This window comes from Pipistrellus kuhlii, unplaced genomic scaffold, assembly GCF_014108245.1.
Source record: "Pipistrellus kuhlii isolate mPipKuh1 unplaced genomic scaffold, mPipKuh1.p scaffold_m20_p_57, whole genome shotgun sequence".
Taxonomy (NCBI): Eukaryota; Metazoa; Chordata; class Mammalia; order Chiroptera; family Vespertilionidae; genus Pipistrellus; species Pipistrellus kuhlii.
The window spans coordinates 654,160-670,581 of NW_023425559.1; the positions used below are offsets into that span (position 1 = coordinate 654,160).

Sequence of the window (16,422 nt, forward strand, 5' to 3'; positions counted from 1 at the left end):
CCAGCTCCCCTCCCCTCCCAAGACCCTAGTGTTAGCTGCCCCAGCACATACACTAAGATTGGCCCATATAGAGAAGATTAGCGTGGCCTCTGTGTAAGGAAAACCCGAAAGTCCGTGAAGCATTCCTAATTAAAAAGGAGATAAGACTTGTCCCGCCCACGCAGTCCTGCCCTGCCCTGGGCCTGACACCCTCTGACCTCTAGGTGTGCAGACCCAGCTTGGCCTGGGCCACCCCAGACTTGGCAGGTTTCCTCACTGGTCACTGTGGCTCATCCAGAATCCTAGGCCCAACTCAGAGGAACGGAGCCAGGCGGTACCGCCTGGGTCCCGCGCAGCCCCTGTGGGCTGCGGACCAGGTCCCCCTCCACAGCCCGCCCACCCGCCCCGCTGGGCGGCCTGCGCACGCGGGCAGTGCCGGAGGCGGCCGCATGGGGCAGCACCGGCCCGCCGCCGCCCAGGGCCCCTCCCGGCGTCCCGCGCGCCTGGAGCGAGGCCTCGGAGGCGGGACTTCCGGCCCGCGGTGTCCGAGTCGCGCGGCTGCCGGAAGCGCGGCGGCGGCGGGTGCGGGCCGGGCCGCGGAGCGCCGGGTGTCGGCGGGTAACGGTGAGCCGGGCGCCCTGGGCGGCGACGGCTGCCTCCGGCGGGCGGGGCCGACCCCGTTGCTTTCGGCGCTCGGGCTGCCCCGCGCCCTCGGCGTCGCCCCCGCCGGTGCGGGTTCCCCGCCGCCTCCCGCTCCGGCTCCGGGCCGGTGCCTGTCCCCACAGGCGTCCGCTCCGAGCGGCCCCCGCGGGTTCCGGCCGCGGGGACCGGGCCCGGCCGCCTGCTCTCCTCCTCCCCGGCCCCGGCGCCCGCGGCTGCTGTGGGGACCGGCGGGCACTGGGTGCTGTGGTGCCCGCCACGCCCCCGCCACGTGCAGCCGCGGCCCCGGAGCGGCGGGCCCTGCAGGCGGGGCCGGGGAGGGCGCCGGTCCAGCTCCGCCGCCCCTGCAGGCGCGCGGTCCGGAGCAGCGGGGTCCCCACTCCTCGCCTCTGACGTCGGCGCGTGTCCTTTGGAGGCAGGCCCCATGGACATGGACGCCCAGACAGAGAAGATCTCGCAGGAGATCCAGGCGCTGGAACGGATGTTGGGTTTGGACGAGGAGGCCTCCGAGTCCAGCCTCGGGTCCGATCCGGACTCCGACACAGGTGCGCCCCCGGGACGCGCCGCCTCTGCCCGGGCTCCTGTGGGCCTCACGGTGCTGCCGGGGCTAACGGTCCTCACGGTCACCAGACTCTGCTCCCGCCAAGGACAGTCTCTCCCTGTCCCTGTGCTCCAGCCCCTGGCCCTGCCCGGGTGCCCCCCCCCCCCCGCCTGTGTGGGCACCTGCGTCAGGCTGTGCTGGGAGAGCCCCGGGTCTGAACAGCCACCGCAGCTGAGCACCCCGTCCCCTGGCCCCCTATCCCATGGGTGCCCTGGGGCCGGTGCCCTCACGGCTCCTGCCAGAGGCCTGCCTTCCGCAGCCCCAGGGCCTCTGCTCCCTGTGGCCCCGTATCCCTGGCCTCTGTCTCTGCCTCACTGACTGGCCCGGTCCAGTCCCTGCCTCCTGGCCAGCGAATATGGCGCAGCTCCAGGTGCGGGCGGGGAGGGAAGGTCCAGCAGCCCAAGTCTCACCCTGAGGTCCCTCAGCCCTGCCCTGGTCGCCGGCAGCTGGGGGGGGGGGGGCAGTGCCACGCCGGCGGGTGGGCGCCTGTGGGGGCCCCTTGCCAGCCCATCTGTCCACGGTGGCCGCACAGTGTGCTTGTGTCCCCACAGGTTCGCTGACCCGCGAGGACTCCGCCTCCGCCTCCGCCGGTCCCCCGAGCTCGGTAACTCCCCCTGAGCCAGTGCTGGGTGGGCTTCCAGCGACACTGTCCTCCACACGGAACTCGTTACTGGGCTGGCGTGTGTCCCTCTGGCTCTCCTGACGCCGGGCACGGAGGGGGGCCGCGGGCCTCGGTCTCCCCGTCTGTGTGGGGGGGCGCCCACAACAGCATCCGGCAGGGCCTCACTCAGCCTGGCCACTGTTGGCTCTCCTTCGGGAGTTTTCTGTGATTTGGGGAAATTCGCCGTTTGCTTGTTTCTTCACCTCAAGAGCGGCGCTGCCTCCTGTCCGTCCGGCGGGCAGGCCCCTGAGGCCCCGCGTGGGCCCCGCCGCTGGCAGACTCACTGCCTTCCCACCTCCCGGCTCCGCGAGCGCCGCCACCGCCACTGCCGCCCCCGGTGATGGACCTCACACGGGCGTCCCCGGGGCCACATTTAGCAGAAACACTGTAGAACTGACCCCTTCCTCACACCCCCTTCCTAGAGACGGGAACGAGTTGTCGGGGGGCGGGGTCTCGGCCGGAGGGCGGGCGCCGGGGCCCCGCCTCCTCAGCCGGTCTCCGTGGTGACCAGGAGGAAGAGAGGTGGGATGGAGCCAGCGACGACGAGGAGGACCCGGAGACCTGCCTGCAGCTGAACATGGTCTACCAGCTGGTGCTCCAGGAGAAGCTGTCGGAGGTCCGCAAGCTGCTGGCCCAGAACCGGGAGCAGCAGGTAGGGGCGGTCCGGACCGCGCACCCGCCAGGCCTCAGGGAGCGGGCGGTTCTCCCACGGGCCCCTCGTGTCCGCAGGAGGAAGTCATGTGGGACCTGGCAGGGTCCAAAGGCCCCAGGGTGAAGGACGGCAAGAGCCTGCCCATGAACCTGTACATCGGGCACTTCCTGAAGCCCTACTTCAAGGACAAGGTCACCGGAGTGGTGAGTCAGTCCCAGCATCGGCTCTGAGGGGAGGGCATCCCACAGCCTGTCCCGAATTCCCATGTCTTCAGGGTGATGGTCTCCCACGTCCTAGCACCCTCCGGGCCCAGGGCAGAAAGTCGGGGCCTCCTCCTGGGAGGGGGCCGGCTAGCTGCTCCGGGGATCAGCCCAGGGGTGGCGGGGGAACAGCTCGGCAGGGCTGCCCGGTCCTGGCGGTGCGGGGCCCGGCATTGCTCGTGGCAGCCTTCCCCTCTTCGCCGCCCTCAGCAGTCCCTAAGCCCACCCTCTGCCCGTCGGGTGGTGCCTGGTGCCCAGGGAGGCAGCTGCTCCGGGGCCTGGCTGCTGGGGGAGGCGGAGGAGAAGGGTCCGGAGTCCGCACTGGGCCCCGTGGGAGCACACCCGATCGTGACGCCCGCACCTGACGGCCTGCTCTCGGACAGGGGCCCCCTGCCAACGAGGACACGCGGGAGAAGGCCGGCCAGGGCATCAAGACCTTCGAGGAGCTGCTGGTGGCTAAGTGTGAGGCCGTGCTCAGCACTGCGGCCCCCGCCCTCTCCTCACTCCCTCCTGGCCAGACACGGCCGGGCCAGGCTGAGCGGGGTCCTTGTGGGGACACCTCACAGTGGGCCCAGATTGGGGGGGCTGTCCTCGGCTTCCTCTGCCTGTACATGGGAGTCGGAGCTAACGGGTCAGGTCCTGGGAGGCCGCCCCGGCGGCCGCTGAGCTGTGTCTCCCCGCAGGGAAGAGCTGGGAGAAGGCCCTGCTCAGGAAGGCGGTGGTGAGCGACCGCCTGCAGCGCCTGCTCCAGCCCAAGTCACTGAAGTGAGTCTCCGCCTCTGCCAGGCCTCCTGCTGGTCCCCGGCTGCGGGGGACGCCAAGCCCACGGTTCTGGCTGACTCAGGCAGTGTCTCTGGTCTGGGCCTCGGTTTCCCCCTGTGAAAGTGGGGACCGTTCACGAGACCTGCTTTACCTGTGCGCTGATGGGGGGGCGTCACGTGACCATAGCACGGCACCTGTGGTCCGGCCAGGAGGTCCCAGGAGCCTCTGTTGCCTCACGCCTTGACGTGGCTCAGGGTCACCCGTGGTGGCAGTCACGTCCCTCGGCTGCGGGAGGCGGGCTTTCTCCCTGAGCTGTCCTGGCGCGGCTTGTGCGTGCGGGCTGTGACCACCCCAGGGTGCTGGCGAGGGCTCCGGGGGTGGGGCGGCCGCGGTGACCACCCCGCGGCTTCTGTGACAGCCCAGGGTGGCGCCGCGCTCTCCTCGGGCGTTCTCTGCGGCAGGAGCCGTGCCGCTTGGGGAGGGGAGCTAGCCAGCGGTTCGAACGCGGTGCCCTGCCCGGTGACCCCTCTGCCTGCCCGCAGGCTCGAGTACCTGCAGCAGAAGCTGAGCAAGGCCACGAGCGAGGAGGAGCGGCAGGCCCTGGAGAAGCAGAGCAGCAAGGCCGAGAGGGAGATCCACGCCATCCAGTGAGTGAGGTGCCGGGCGGCGTGGGCGGGGCGAGGGGCTGGCCTGACCAGAGCCCTCGCTTCTGCAGACAGCTCCCGGAGGAGGCCCTGCTGGGCAGCAGGCTGGACAGCCACGACTGGGAGAAGATTTCCAACATCAACGTAAGTTGGAGCATGCTCCACGGCCACCATCAGACCCAGCAGGAGCCGTGGCCAGTGCGTGGCCAGCACTGGGGCAGCTCTCGCCCCCACGCCCTCCCGTGCGAGCTCTGCTGAGGGGGGCGGGGCGAGTAGCTGCATTTAGAGCCCAGTCTGCGGTTTGGCTGCACTTGGCCGGCGCCGGATGGAGGCTGCCCCGCACGGCCGCCACCGCTGACGCTCCGCGGCGTCTGCAGTTCGAAGGCAGCCGCAGCGCGGAGGAGATCCGGAAGTTCTGGCAGAACTGGGAGCACCCCAGCATCAACAAGCAGGAGTGGACCCGGCCGGAGCTGGACCAGCTGAAGGCCGTGGCAGCCAAGCACGGCCACCTGCATTGGCAGAAGATCGCCGAGGAGCTGGGGGTGAGGACCTCCCAGGCCCGGGGGCGTGGGGGCCCAGGGGGCCGCGTGGGCACCGAGCTGAGGCGCAGAGCGTGGTTTGGGTGCCACCCCCACAGCGTCACCGTGACTCTCCTGAGGTGTTTTCTCTCCGAGAACGTCTGCTTGCTCTGTCGGCTGCGGGGGGTGGGTGGGGGGCATTGTGGGTTGTTGGTGCCCAGGAGCCCTCACCCATGGGCGCCTCCACTCGGCTGTGCCGGACGCCCGTGCACACGTGAGCCTGTAACCGCCTGCTTGGTGTGGCCGTGCAGACCCGCCGCAGCGCCTTCCAGTGCCTGCAGCAGTTCCAGCAGCACAACAAGGACCTGAAGCGCAGGGCGTGGACAGAGGCGGAGGACCGCGTGCTCACCCAGCTGGTGCAGGAGATGCGCGTGGGCAACCACATCCCCTACCGCCGCAGTGAGCGCGCCCGCCGCCCGCCGCCCGGGGGGGGGGAGGGAGGACCCCTGGAGGGAGGAGGGAGGAGGGAGGACCCCTGGAGGGAGGAGGGAGGAGGGAGGACCCCTGGAGGGAGGAGGGAAGGGGAAGGATGGAGGCCCCCTTGAAGGGAGGAGGGAGGTGCTCGTGGAGGGAGGAGGGTGGGTCCTGCTCCGTGGTGAGGGCTGCTCCCCACGGGTGACCTGGCGGGCAGGCTCAGAGGCCCCTCTCCCCCAGTTGTCTACTACATGGAGGGGAGGGACTCGGTGCAGCTCATCTATCGGTGGACCAAGAACCTGGACCCCCGCCTCAGGAAGGGGCTCTGGACCCCTGAGGAAGACACGGTAGGTGTGGGGCGGGGCCATCTCCTCGGAGGGCCACCCGGACGCTGTGGTGGCCCTGGTGGGCTGGTGGTTGTGATTACAGGCCCGTCTGTCTGTGTCCTTCCTGCAGAAGCTGCTTCAAGCCGTGGCCAAATATGGGGAGCACGACTGGTGTAAAGTCCGGGAGGAGGTGCCGGGGAGGAGTGACACCCAGTGCCGAGAAAGGTGCGGACGACCTGCGGGCGCAGGCATGGTGGGCCTGGCGGGTGAGGAGATGGGCGGCCTGGGGATTTGTAGCCCACAAACCCCCTGCTCACCCGCTGCCACGTGGCCCGCAAACCCCACCCTGCTCGCCTGCTGCCACGTGGCCCACAAACCCCCCCTGCTCACCCGCTGCCACGTGGCCCACAAACCCCACCCTGCTCGCCTGCTGCCACGTGGCCCACAAACTCCCCCTGCTCACCCGCTGCCACGTGGCCCGCAAACCCCCCGGCACGCCCGCTGCCACGTGGCCCGCAAACCCCCCTGCACGCCCGCTGCCACGTGGCCCGCAAACCCCCTGCATGCCCACTGCCATGTGGCCCCAAACCCCCCCCCCCCCCACAACACCCAGAAGATGTGAACACAGACTCAGACACTGGTTGGTACACTGTGCTCACAGCAGCGCCATCCAGTGTCCAGAAGGGGACACGTCATGTGCATGGCATCAGCGGGGACATGTTTCGTTCCTGGCGTCTGGGAGGGCACACAGAGTGCCCTGGACAGAGGATGGGAGGACAGTTGGCAGTGTCTGGGCGTTAGCCGTTGTCAGTCTGAGAAATGGGGGAGGGGGGCGGGTGTGCCTCGTGCCGCGACGTGCCTGAGCCGGGAGGGGACCAGGTGAGCGAGGTGCTGTGCACTCAATGTCCTCGTTTCTCAGACACACCTGGTCCCACGGTGATGCTGGCTTAACCTGGGGACCCGCCAGACAACCCTCCACAGGGGCTGCCCCCACACTCTGTCCCCCTGCTGCCTGCCAAGCCCAGTCTCCACGGCCTGGCCGGCACACACTGCTGTTCTGAGGGCATCTGCCTGGTGCCGCTGTGCCCTGGTGTGGGCCGGCCTGTGCCCCGCCCCACGTTCCCCGGTCCCTGTCTGGGGTCACCGGCGCGGAGAGGCCTGGTAAGCTCCAGGAAGCGCCATGGGGAGGCGTCTCCCTTCTCGAGGGGAAGCCGTGCGTTCCCTCTGACGGAGCCCGTTCCCTGTGGTTCGGGCACAGGCTCCGGTCTGTGGCTCACTCGATGTCCAGGGCAGGCCATCCTGCCCCAACGTGCGTGTTCTCGTCGCCCTAGGTATATACGGAGGCTGCACTTCAGTGTCAAAAAGGGGCGCTGGAGCCCCAAGGAGGAGGAGAAGCTGCTGGAGCTCATAGAGAAGCATGGCGTGGGTGAGACTGGGGCGCGGCCATGGCTGGGCTCCCTCGCTGGGCGGACAAGGCGGGGGCACAGGGCCCGCCACTCAGACCAGGCCACAGTCCTGGGGAAACTGAGGCGGAGGTGAGCTGGAAGGGAAGTGAGGTCCTCCTCGCCGGTTCTAACTCCTGGGCCCTCGAGCAGCTGCTTTCCTGGGAAAGGCCGTCTCCCACCTCATGGCTCCGCCCCTGCCGTGCCAGCTGCTTGGCTGGCGGCGAGGCTTCTGAGCGGGAAGGGCAGCAGGAGCCCATCCGAGGACGGCGGCATCCGAGGGGCCATGTCCTCAGGCGCGTCCTTGCAGGTCGCTGGGAGAAAATTGCCTCGGAGCTGCCCCACCGGACAGGCCCCCAGTGCCTGAGCAAGTGGAAGATCATCGTCCGGGTGAGGGTCCTGCTCCTGCTGCCCGTCTGGGCCGCGCCCTGCGCTGCGGGCTGGCTGCCTGGGCAGGGGGGGCGGAGAGGGCTCTGGTGTGGCCCAGGCACAGGGAGACGGACCTGGTGGGCAGCGCCCTCGCTGGGAGCCGAGGCCGAGGCCTCACACAGCCCTTCCCCACGGAAGCGGAGGAGCCGGGGCAGGCGGCGGCGGCGGCGGCGGCACCTTCCCAGCGTGCGGTGGAGCTCCAGCAGCGAGGCCAGCGGCAGCGGGGACAGCGGCAGCGGGGACAGCAGAGACTCCGAGTCGGAGCCAGAGTCAGAGCCGGAGCCGGAGCCAGCCCGGGGCCCCCAGGGAGGTGGCCAGTCTCGGCCGCCAGCACAGCACACCGTGCCGGACGTGGACCTGTGGGTTCCCGCCAGGCGGAGCGCCCACTCACCGGGGCCCGGGGGCTGCCCAGGAGGCTCAGCCGCCGCCCCCAGCCGGCCCCGGGCCTGCAGTGCCGCTCCTGGAGGCAGCAGGGATGCGGAGGAGGCGGGCGGACGGGCCCCCTCCGGGACACACGGCACCAGCGGGGGAAGCATCGGGTCCCCGCCCTGCGCCGACACTCATCCCAGGAGCTCCGAGGGGCCGGCCGACAAGGTGGGCATGGCCCTGGGTGCCAGCCTCGGGGGACTGGGTGCTGCCACGAGGCTGGTGCTCAGGGCAGTGGGCCAGCCAGATCTCCTGTCAGCCGTGCCCCCAAGTGTGGGCAGCACCCCTCCTTGCTCTGATGAGGTTTACTCCTGCCCCTTGTCAGAACTGGGCCCGGCTCCCTTGCTGTGACAGCCACGCAGGAGGCTTGGGGCACGCAGCCGGAGCCCTTCCTGAAGCGTCAGTGGCGAGGAGGGGCGCCTTCTCCCGGCCCGGGCTCTGGTCCCGTGGCTGCCCGGTCCCGTGGCACAGCCCGGTCCCGTGGCACAGCCCGGTCCTGTGACACAGCCCGGTCCCGTGGCACTGCCCGGTCCCATGGCACTGCCCGGTCCCGTGGCACAGCCCGGTCCCGTGGCACAGCCTGGTCCCGTGGCACAGCCCGGTCCCGTGGCACAGCCCGGTCCTGTGACACAGCCCGGTCCCGTGGCACTGCCCGGTCCCATGGCTGCCTGGCGTGTGCCTGTCTCGGGGGAGGTCTGCCCAGGCGCCCGGGCTTCAGAACATGTTTCTCACCAAAGTGGTGCCGCTTGGGGTCTGGGCGAGGAGTTAGCGTGCTCTCTGTCTGTCAGGGCGCGAGACAGCCGCTGAAGGTGTCTCTGGAGACCCTGAGGTGCATCCTCAAGACCAACATGGCCAACCGGGGCCGGGCTCGGGTAAGGGCCTGCCCACCTCATCCACCACTGCACCCTCTGCCTGCTGAGTGCATGCGTGTGCACGTATTACCACAGCCCGCCCCCACCTGTGTGTACACGTTGCCACAGTCCCGCCCTGCTGTGCACCTGTGTGTACATGTTACCACAGCCCCGCCCCCCTCGGGTGCAGGGCTTTGGAGGGCAGTGAGGGCAGCGCTCAGGTGCCTTCCCCCCACAGGGGCCGTGCCTGTTCCGCTCAGCCCAGGGGACCACGCCGGGCGGCAGCGTGGTGGCCAGGCCCCACGTGGGGCAGCTGTGGCGGCAGCACCGGAGGCACGCCCTGCAGCAGAAGCGCCTCGGGCGCCAGCTGCTGATGGCCGTGAGCCCGTGGGTGGGCGACATCACTGTGCCCTGTGCTCCCAGGAGGCGCACTGCGGCACCCACACGAGGTACTGCCCTGGGGCCCTGGGAGCCTGCGGGGGGGGGGGGGAATAGCCCGTGGAGGGCGCAGGATTTAGCCTCTGTGGTCCTGCCGAGGGCCAGGAAGTGGCTGCCATTCAGGCCTCGGCAGGAGCGTGTGTCTGTGGGCATGGCCTGTGGGCCCAGAGCAGCCTGGGGGTCTGAGTGTCTCTCCTGTGACACTCACACTCGGAGTGCCTGGCCCCTGCCCTCCCTGGTCAGGAGGGGTGGCAGCTGGCTTTGGGGTTCCTCGGGGCTCCTTGCCTGGCACCAGGCTCCGGGGCCACTTTGTACAAGTGCCCGTGTCCCCCAGCCGACGGCATCAGGGCGCAGCTGCAGGACGCCCGCCTGGCCAGCACCCCGGTGTTCACCCTCTTCATGCAGGTGAGCCCCGCAGAGCGCCCCCGTTGTGCCTGGCTGTGGGGGTGCCGTTTCCTAAAGCCGTGGGTCCTGAGAGCAGTGCCAGCCCCTGCCATGTCCTCCAGCCAGTACCAGAGGGGAGGCTGTGCTGGGAGCACTGTCCCCCGGGCTCGGATCAGGCCCCGCTGCAGACCCTCCGTGCCTTGGCCCTTGGGCTGTGGGGCAGCCTCAGGGCAGGCCAGGACCTCCCGCCACACGTGTGACACGTGTGTGCTCTATGTGCCCCGTGTCCTCAGCTGTTCCACATCGACACTGCCGGCTGCATGGAGGTCATTCGAGAGAGGAAGACCCGGCTGCCCGCCCTGCCCCAGGCTGGGGCTCAGGTGAGAAGTGGGGGTGCGGCGTGGCTCCCTGGCTCCTGCCCTCGCCCCCTCGTCCCCAGGCAGTGCTGGGTGGGAACGGCATTGGCCCAGCAGGAAGGAAGGGATGCCACCGTTTTCTAGGGACAAAGGTGTCTGGGGTCCCCCGGGCTGGGCTCGGGGAGGGCCTGGAGCCCCGAAGACTCCCCACCGTCCGGGAGGAGAGACGGGGCTCACACACAGGCCCGCCGGCTCCCAGCTTCACTCTCACCCACTATCCTGCTGGTGGCTCGCCTGGTGCAGGTGGCCAAGCCCCGGGGTCCGTCAGGGAAAGGTTGTGCCCTGAGCCTGGCCACGAGACCACAAAACAGTCCAAGGACAAGTGTGGCCGTGGCCCCATCCTAGCCGCAGGCCCGTGTCCTCCTGTCCCATAGCCGGCCTGCCCCTCCTGCTGCCCAGCCCAGCCGCCTGGATGAGCTCTGCCGAGGCTGGGGTGGAGCTGCATCAGGAGGGAGGCAGGGGCCTGGGGAGGGGCCGGCTGGTGGGGGGGCGGCCGTGTCCCCCTCTACGGGCAAGTGAGCCGTGGGCTTGGTGGGGCGCAACCGGTTAGGGGGAGGAGTCGGGTGAGCAGGGGGGGGCCACGTGAAAAAGGAAAAAGAAGGAAAAGGGGTCCAGCCTGGATTCCGCGCGGGCTGAGTCTCCCCCTCTTTTCCAGGCGCCGAGTGCCCAGAGCGCCCCAGGTACTGCTCTCCCTTTCTCTGGGCTGTTCTGTCCCCGGGAGTTGCCTGGACAAGACCGATGAGGGTTTTGTTTGAAGGGCGTGAGCCTAGCCGGCCCGGGGGGAGGGGAGGGCCTGGGTGCAGCGGGTAAGCCCTGAGGCCGCCCCAGCCGCCCGGGGAGGCAGGAAAGACGTTCCAGATGTGGGGGCGAGCAGCCCCTGGGCTCCTGCTCCCCGCTTCCAGCAGCTGCCAGGAGACCTGCGGGGCGGGTGAGGCGGTCTGCACGGCACCTGGACCCCATGGTGTTCTCTCCTCCCAGGCCACCTCCTGGACCAGCTGACAGCCCGAGGCGCTGCGGTGAGGAGACTCAGGGGCGCCGGGCGCAGGGGGCTGCAGGCCTGCCCTCCCCAGGCAGCCTCCCCGGCACCCCCGCCGGCCGCCGGCCGCCCACCACACAAACTGAAGACCGTGTTCCAGCTGCTGCGAGAGAAGCGGCTGCGGGAGGCCCAGGCCTGCAAGGCCGCCCAGGGCCCTGTGGTCCTCCCGCCCCAGCTGCTGGTCCCCTCGCCCGTGATCCTCCAGCCCCCGCTGGCGCTGGCCTCCCATGGCCCCCCAGCCACAGGGCCCGGCGTCTCCGAGTCCGCACCGGCTGGGCCAGGGGCCCCCGCAGCGGCCGGTCCAAGCACTCCAGGCTCCGGGGCCTCAACCACGAACACGAGGCCTCTGGCCCTGCAGGCCTTGGCCTTGGCTCCCGTCTCCACGGTGGCCTTGCAGGTCCCTGTGAGCTGCCAGCTGGACCGTCTCGGACAGTCTCAGGCCCCAGCCTTTCTCCCTGCGGCCCCCAGCCCCGCTCAGCCGCTCGTCCAGCCCCTCGGGCTGGTGCCAGCTCCAGGCACCCCTCTGCCTGCCAGCAGCGTGCTCACAGCCCCGGGGCTGCTCCCCGTGCCATTGCCGGCCGTGGTGGGCCTCCCCAGGCCAGCTGCGGCCCCTGACCCCCAAGCGCTGGCGGTGACTCTGTTGCCCTCATTGACGGAGACTCCAGTGGGCCAGGGCCTGGCCAATGGGGATGGAGAGCCAGGCCCTGCCCCGCCCCCCCAGATCCCTGCAGAAGTGCTGCCTCTGCCCCCGGGTGCTGGCCCGGGAAGGACACTGCTGTCCCCAACTGAACCTGGGGGGCCGCCCCCGCCCCTGCGGGGGCCTGAGAAGGATGCCCTGGACCTCAGCCTGCTCTCCCAGGAGAGCGAGCCAGCCGTGCAGGAGTGGCTCCGGGGGCAGCGGGGGGTGTGTGTGCCCCCGCTGGGGAGCAGGCTGCCCTACCAGCCCCCTGCCCTGGGCAGCCTGCGGGCGCTGGCGGGCCTCCTGCTCCACAAGGAGGCCTTGGAGCACCGGGCCGCAGCCCTGGCGCCCGGCCGGACCGCAGACGCCCTGCAGGCCGCCCAGCAGCGGGTGCGGGAGCAGCTGCGGGACAGCCCGGCCTACCTGCTGCTGAAGGCCCGCTTCCTGGCCGCCTTCACCCTGCCCGCGCTGCTGGCCACCCTGCCCCCTCCCGGCGTCCGCACCACCTTGTCCGCCACGAGGCCCGCCTCCGGGAGCGAGGACGAGGACCTGGAGGAGCTGGCGCGCTCTGATGGCGGCGGGCAGCCGGGCCAGGCGAGCGGCAGTGCCCAGGCAGGGCCCACAGCCACGACCCCGGCACAGGTGGGTGGTTTCGGGCACAGCCCTGTGCCCCACACTGCCCCGCCCACCCGAGTGGCTGCCCAGGGGTGGTGGGCGGGGGAGGCTGGTGTGGAGGGGGCATGGCTGCGTGCGGACTGTGCAGAGGCACCCCCCTTGGGCCGCTGGCTGTGGGGAGGAAGGAGCCTCTGACCCAGGAGCCCTCGGCCCGCAGCCTCCCTGGGTGCCTGTGGCTGCCGGGCTTCCCCTCCCCGGGCTCCCTCCAGCCTGGGCTGCTGGGACTGCACCTCCCTCCCAGGGCCTTGCCTAGGGGTCCCAGGGCTGATCTGGGCTGATGAGCCCTGGACACCTGGCTGGACCCAGATGTTAAGGGAAGAGCCCCCGCCCCATTGGGTGGGGTGTCCACAGCGCCCTCGGCCCACCCCTCGCTGCTCCTGCTGCCCGTTTCGTCTGTCCTGGCTGACGGGCACTGCTGTCCCCTTGCCTCAGGGAGCCCCAGAGCCTGGCCAGGGCGCTGCCCCCTCCGGCCCGGACGATCTCGATGACTTGGATGTGCTCCGGACCCGGCGTGGCCGGCACGCCCGGAAGAGGAAGCGGCTGCTGTGAGCGGTGAGTCCGGGCGCCATGGCCGCATGTGGCCTAGCGGGGCCTGCCTCGAGCTCTCAGCAGGCGGGTGTGTGGGGCAGGGGTCCGGGGGCTGCAGGGGCCCAGCTGCCACAGCCCAAGTGTAGGCGCTCCTTCCTGCAACCTCCCCCGTCTGCTCAGTGCAGCTCCTCAGAGACTCCCTCTCTGACCGCTCTCCTAGGAGCCGTCTGCCCGTGTCCGTCTGTCCTGAGGCACTCGCTCCCCAGCTGTGGCCGTGGTTTCCCCACCTCTTCCCTGTGAATGTGAGCCGAGGGCAGGCTGCGGCTTCTGTGGCTGGGTCCCCGCGTCCAGACCAGCCCCAGGGGCCTCGTCACAGGCAGGAGCAGCTCCTGGGCAGGGGCCCAGGCTCCGGGGAGCGAGCACCTCGGAGGAGCCAGCCATTGAGCCTCCTCCCCCCTCCCCCCATGGACCCCGCCCTTCCCTTGCCAGGCGCGGTGCCTCCGGGCGCCCCCACCACAGCGTCCTTGTGTTCCAGGACTGCTCCGCCCCATGCCCACGGCCACACCCCCAGGGCTGGGCCCACAAGCCCCCCGGCGGAAGGAGACGGTGGCTGGGCCCTGGGAGGCGCTGCCAGGAGTAACCGCTGGCGGCAGGGGCTCGGCCGCTCCCATGTGCAAACAGAATGTTGAAGGAGTTAATAAAGGTTCTATTTTTTCATTAAAAAGCAGCCAGAGGCTCCTGGGTCAGATACGGGGCGGTGAGTGGCGGGCTGGGCCTCCTGCACCTGCTGGGAGCAGCAGGCTGGGCCCTGGGCGGCAGAGCCTGCCCGGGCCTCTGTGGGCGGGAACAGGGAAGCAGAGGCGGGCAGCCCTCGGTGCCACCTCAGGGACCAGGGCACCCACTTCCCCTGCCGTCCAGACCACACGCCGGCCCAGCGGCCCATGGGCCTCCTTCCTCCGTGCGGCGTTCCCTGCAGGACGGTTCGGTTCATGGCTCCGGCCCCGCCTGTCCAGGGGCCGCCTGCACCTGAGCTGGTGGTGCGGCTCCAACCTGTGGGCGCCGTGCCTGCTGCCACCACTTCCTGGCCCGTGTCCTGGCCCCGGCACCTGCTCCTGCCACACGTCACGCGTCACCCCTGCCAGGGCCACGCCACTCGGGCGCGTGGACGGCGCTGCTTGCACTCCACTGGTTCCCGGTCTCCGACCCCCTGGGCCCACGGCTTCTCGAGTTGATTCCACTCCAGCCTGGCCGGCGGGCTCGGTGGTGGCCAGCTCCATCCCTGTGGGCCGTGCAGGAGGCAGTGATCAGCGATTCTCTCTCATCGTTGATGTTCCTATCGCTCCCTCCCTCTCGGAAATCCATACAAATATATTTTTAAAAAACACATTTTCCAAGTACGCAGAGGTTGCTGGGTATTTTCCGCTCCCGTTCGTAGCTCAGTCCCCATGTACCTATTATCTAACGCCCCCGCACAGCCTCACTCTACAAAGTGGGGAGACAAGGTGGGGACCTCCAGGCTGGCCGCCTGCGGGATGCCAGCCGTACCCCTGGGTGTGAGCCCCAGGTCAGCTCCCCCAAGCGTAACGGCGGGCCCCGTCCCCTGGGTGGACCCTGCCACTGTACTCAGACTGGGCAGCCCCCAGCTGTGCCAGGGCCCCCGAGGTGAGCCCACAGCCGGACCGCCATGGCTGAGCAGACTAGTCAGGGCTGAGGATGGGCCCCCCTGCCCCCGGAAGGGAGCGAGCGGCAGGGGAGGCTGCACCTGGGGGCGGGGCCGGAGCAGGGCAGGGCCCGTCCTGCTCATCCTGCTGGTCCTGTAGCTGTCACCTCCCCAGGCAGCAGCCTGGGGTTCCCACGCCCATGGGGAGGTGTCATGGTTCCAGGTGGAAAGGGGGCGCTCAGGAGGGGGGAGGGGTGCTGGTGCGGTGCTGGCTGGTGGCCACGTGGGGGGGCGTGGCTGGGCCCATGCCTGCAGCTGCCCCAGCCCTGCCCTCAGACACCACGCTGCATCCCTGTGACGGATGTGTGTGCCGGGCTGGCCGTGGGGGGGCCCAGAGTCGGGCCGGTCCCTCAGGCCCCTGGCTGCTGGACGTCGAAGCTGCTGACGGTGGACGGCTGGGCACAGAGCACCCCTGCCCGGAAGCCCCCAGCAGCCTGTGTGGCTCCTGGGGGGCCGGGCCCCAGCAGCTCTCCTAGAGCCCTGACCACTTCCACTTCCCTGGACCGGCCTCCCAGGCCTCCCGGCCGGGCCAATCAGAAGGCAGCCACCTGGGGCTGTCCCCTTCAGGAAGTTCAGGCTCCCTCCCTCCGGGCCCTCTCCCTCCCGGACGGCCGGGCTGCCTGCCTGCAGCACCTCCTGTCCCCCATCAAATCCACGGCGCTGGCTGAGGGCACCGGCTGGCAGGCGCCCCTCCAGGACCCTGAGGTAGGTCCCCCTTCTGAAGGCGCTGGGAGGGCACCAGACTCTGCTCTGGACGCTGCAGGAACAGGTCCCCGAGGCCCGGGACCCTCCCCGCCTGGCCCTGTAGGGCATCTCGGAACCAGCAGCAGCGGCAGGGCGGGGCGGGGCTGCCGCGTGGCGCTGTGTTCCCCTCCGTGCCCCATGCCCGATGCCGGGGCCCGATGCCGGCTGTTGCCAGGCTGGGACACACCCCCAGGCCCAGCAGGCGGCAGGAACGCCACCACTGCCCAGGCCGCCGCCTCCAGGCTCCACCGCCAGGCCTCCAGGTGCGGGCGGGCTCCCAGATGGCGTGGCCTTTCCCACGTGGGCCCACGGCTCTGTCACGGGCTGGGTCCCGGCCTCTGTCCCCACTGGCCAGCGGTCAACCGCACGGCTGCCCCCGCCTGGGCCTGTCCCGGCTGAGGTCCCATGTCCGAGAGCCGAGGTGGCAGCCCTGAGAGGCCTGAGCAGGCGCCCAGGAGGCAGGAGAGGCCTGGGGCGGGCACCAGAGCCACCTTTCGGGCTGCCCTGGCTCCCCTGGGGCGTCCGGCCACCCTCCCAAGCGGCAGGGTTGCCGAGCCTGACCGGAGCCGCCAGCCCGGGCAGCCGCCGGGTGGCAGTTGCATCACCAGCCGGTCGGGTTGGCCCGGAAGGAAAGGAGGGGATGGGACTGGGATGTGCGGTGCTGAGTGGGCGAATGAGGAAGTTGTGGGGCCGGGAAGGTGGGAGGGTCCCTGGCCCACACGCTCTGGCTCCAGCCTGGGCCCCGCCGGGCTGCCTCCCTGCCCGCACCTGCCTCCCCACACCTGCCTGGGCGGCACCAGCACAAGCAGCTCCTGTGCCGCTCGGCTCCATGGCAGAGGCAGCTGTCTGGCTCCGTGGCACGGGGTGCCCAGGTGCAGGGCAGGGACGGGAGCCCGTGTTCCTTAGACTCCCCCTCTGACGGCACCTCCCCCCCCCCCACGTAGAGGGGCCCCGGGAGAGGCCAGGGGGCCAGCAGGCGGGGACAGGGCCCGGGCACAGCTTGGGCGCCCACAGAGCACTGACAGCCGGTCGCCGTGCCGCAGGCACGCCCTCTGTGGTCGCCACGATGGGTGAGGCCGCCCGCTCCCTAGCCAGCCGGGGCCAGGGAGCCCCTGGC

The 16,422-nt window shown here is 70.5% G+C and overlaps 1 protein-coding gene and 1 non-coding gene across 3 annotated transcripts; both read left to right on the forward strand.

Annotated features, from left to right (window-relative positions):
• Positions 1–28: 28 nt before the first annotated feature.
• Positions 29–134, forward strand: LOC118707114. Its single transcript, XR_004984189.1, has one exon. It is a non-coding gene; the product is annotated as a U6 spliceosomal RNA (small nuclear RNA).
• A 422-nt stretch (positions 135–556) lies between these two features.
• On the forward strand, positions 557–13,577 carry SNAPC4 (small nuclear RNA activating complex polypeptide 4). 2 transcript variants are annotated; one of them, XM_045573859.1, is made up of 24 exons: positions 557–603; positions 1,059–1,184; positions 1,792–1,844; positions 2,413–2,553; positions 2,631–2,756; positions 3,197–3,275; positions 3,497–3,578; positions 4,118–4,222; positions 4,291–4,363; positions 4,597–4,761; positions 5,049–5,196; positions 5,452–5,558; positions 5,668–5,762; positions 6,869–6,963; positions 7,290–7,369; positions 7,547–8,002; positions 8,623–8,706; positions 8,921–9,134; positions 9,458–9,528; positions 9,801–9,887; positions 10,579–10,603; positions 10,902–12,280; positions 12,746–12,865; positions 13,062–13,577. In XM_045573859.1, the coding sequence occupies exons 2-23, from the start codon at positions 1,064–1,066 to the stop codon at positions 12,860–12,862; spliced, it is 3,903 nt and encodes a 1,300-aa protein (XP_045429815.1). In that variant the 5' UTR covers positions 557–603; positions 1,059–1,063; the 3' UTR covers positions 12,863–12,865; positions 13,062–13,577. The 2 variants fall into 2 exon arrangements, with proteins under 2 accessions (XP_045429815.1, XP_045429816.1); XM_045573860.1 differs by lacking the exon at positions 557–603 and having other exon boundaries at positions 939–1,184; positions 8,924–9,134.
• The last annotated feature ends 2,845 nt before the right edge of the window (positions 13,578–16,422 follow it).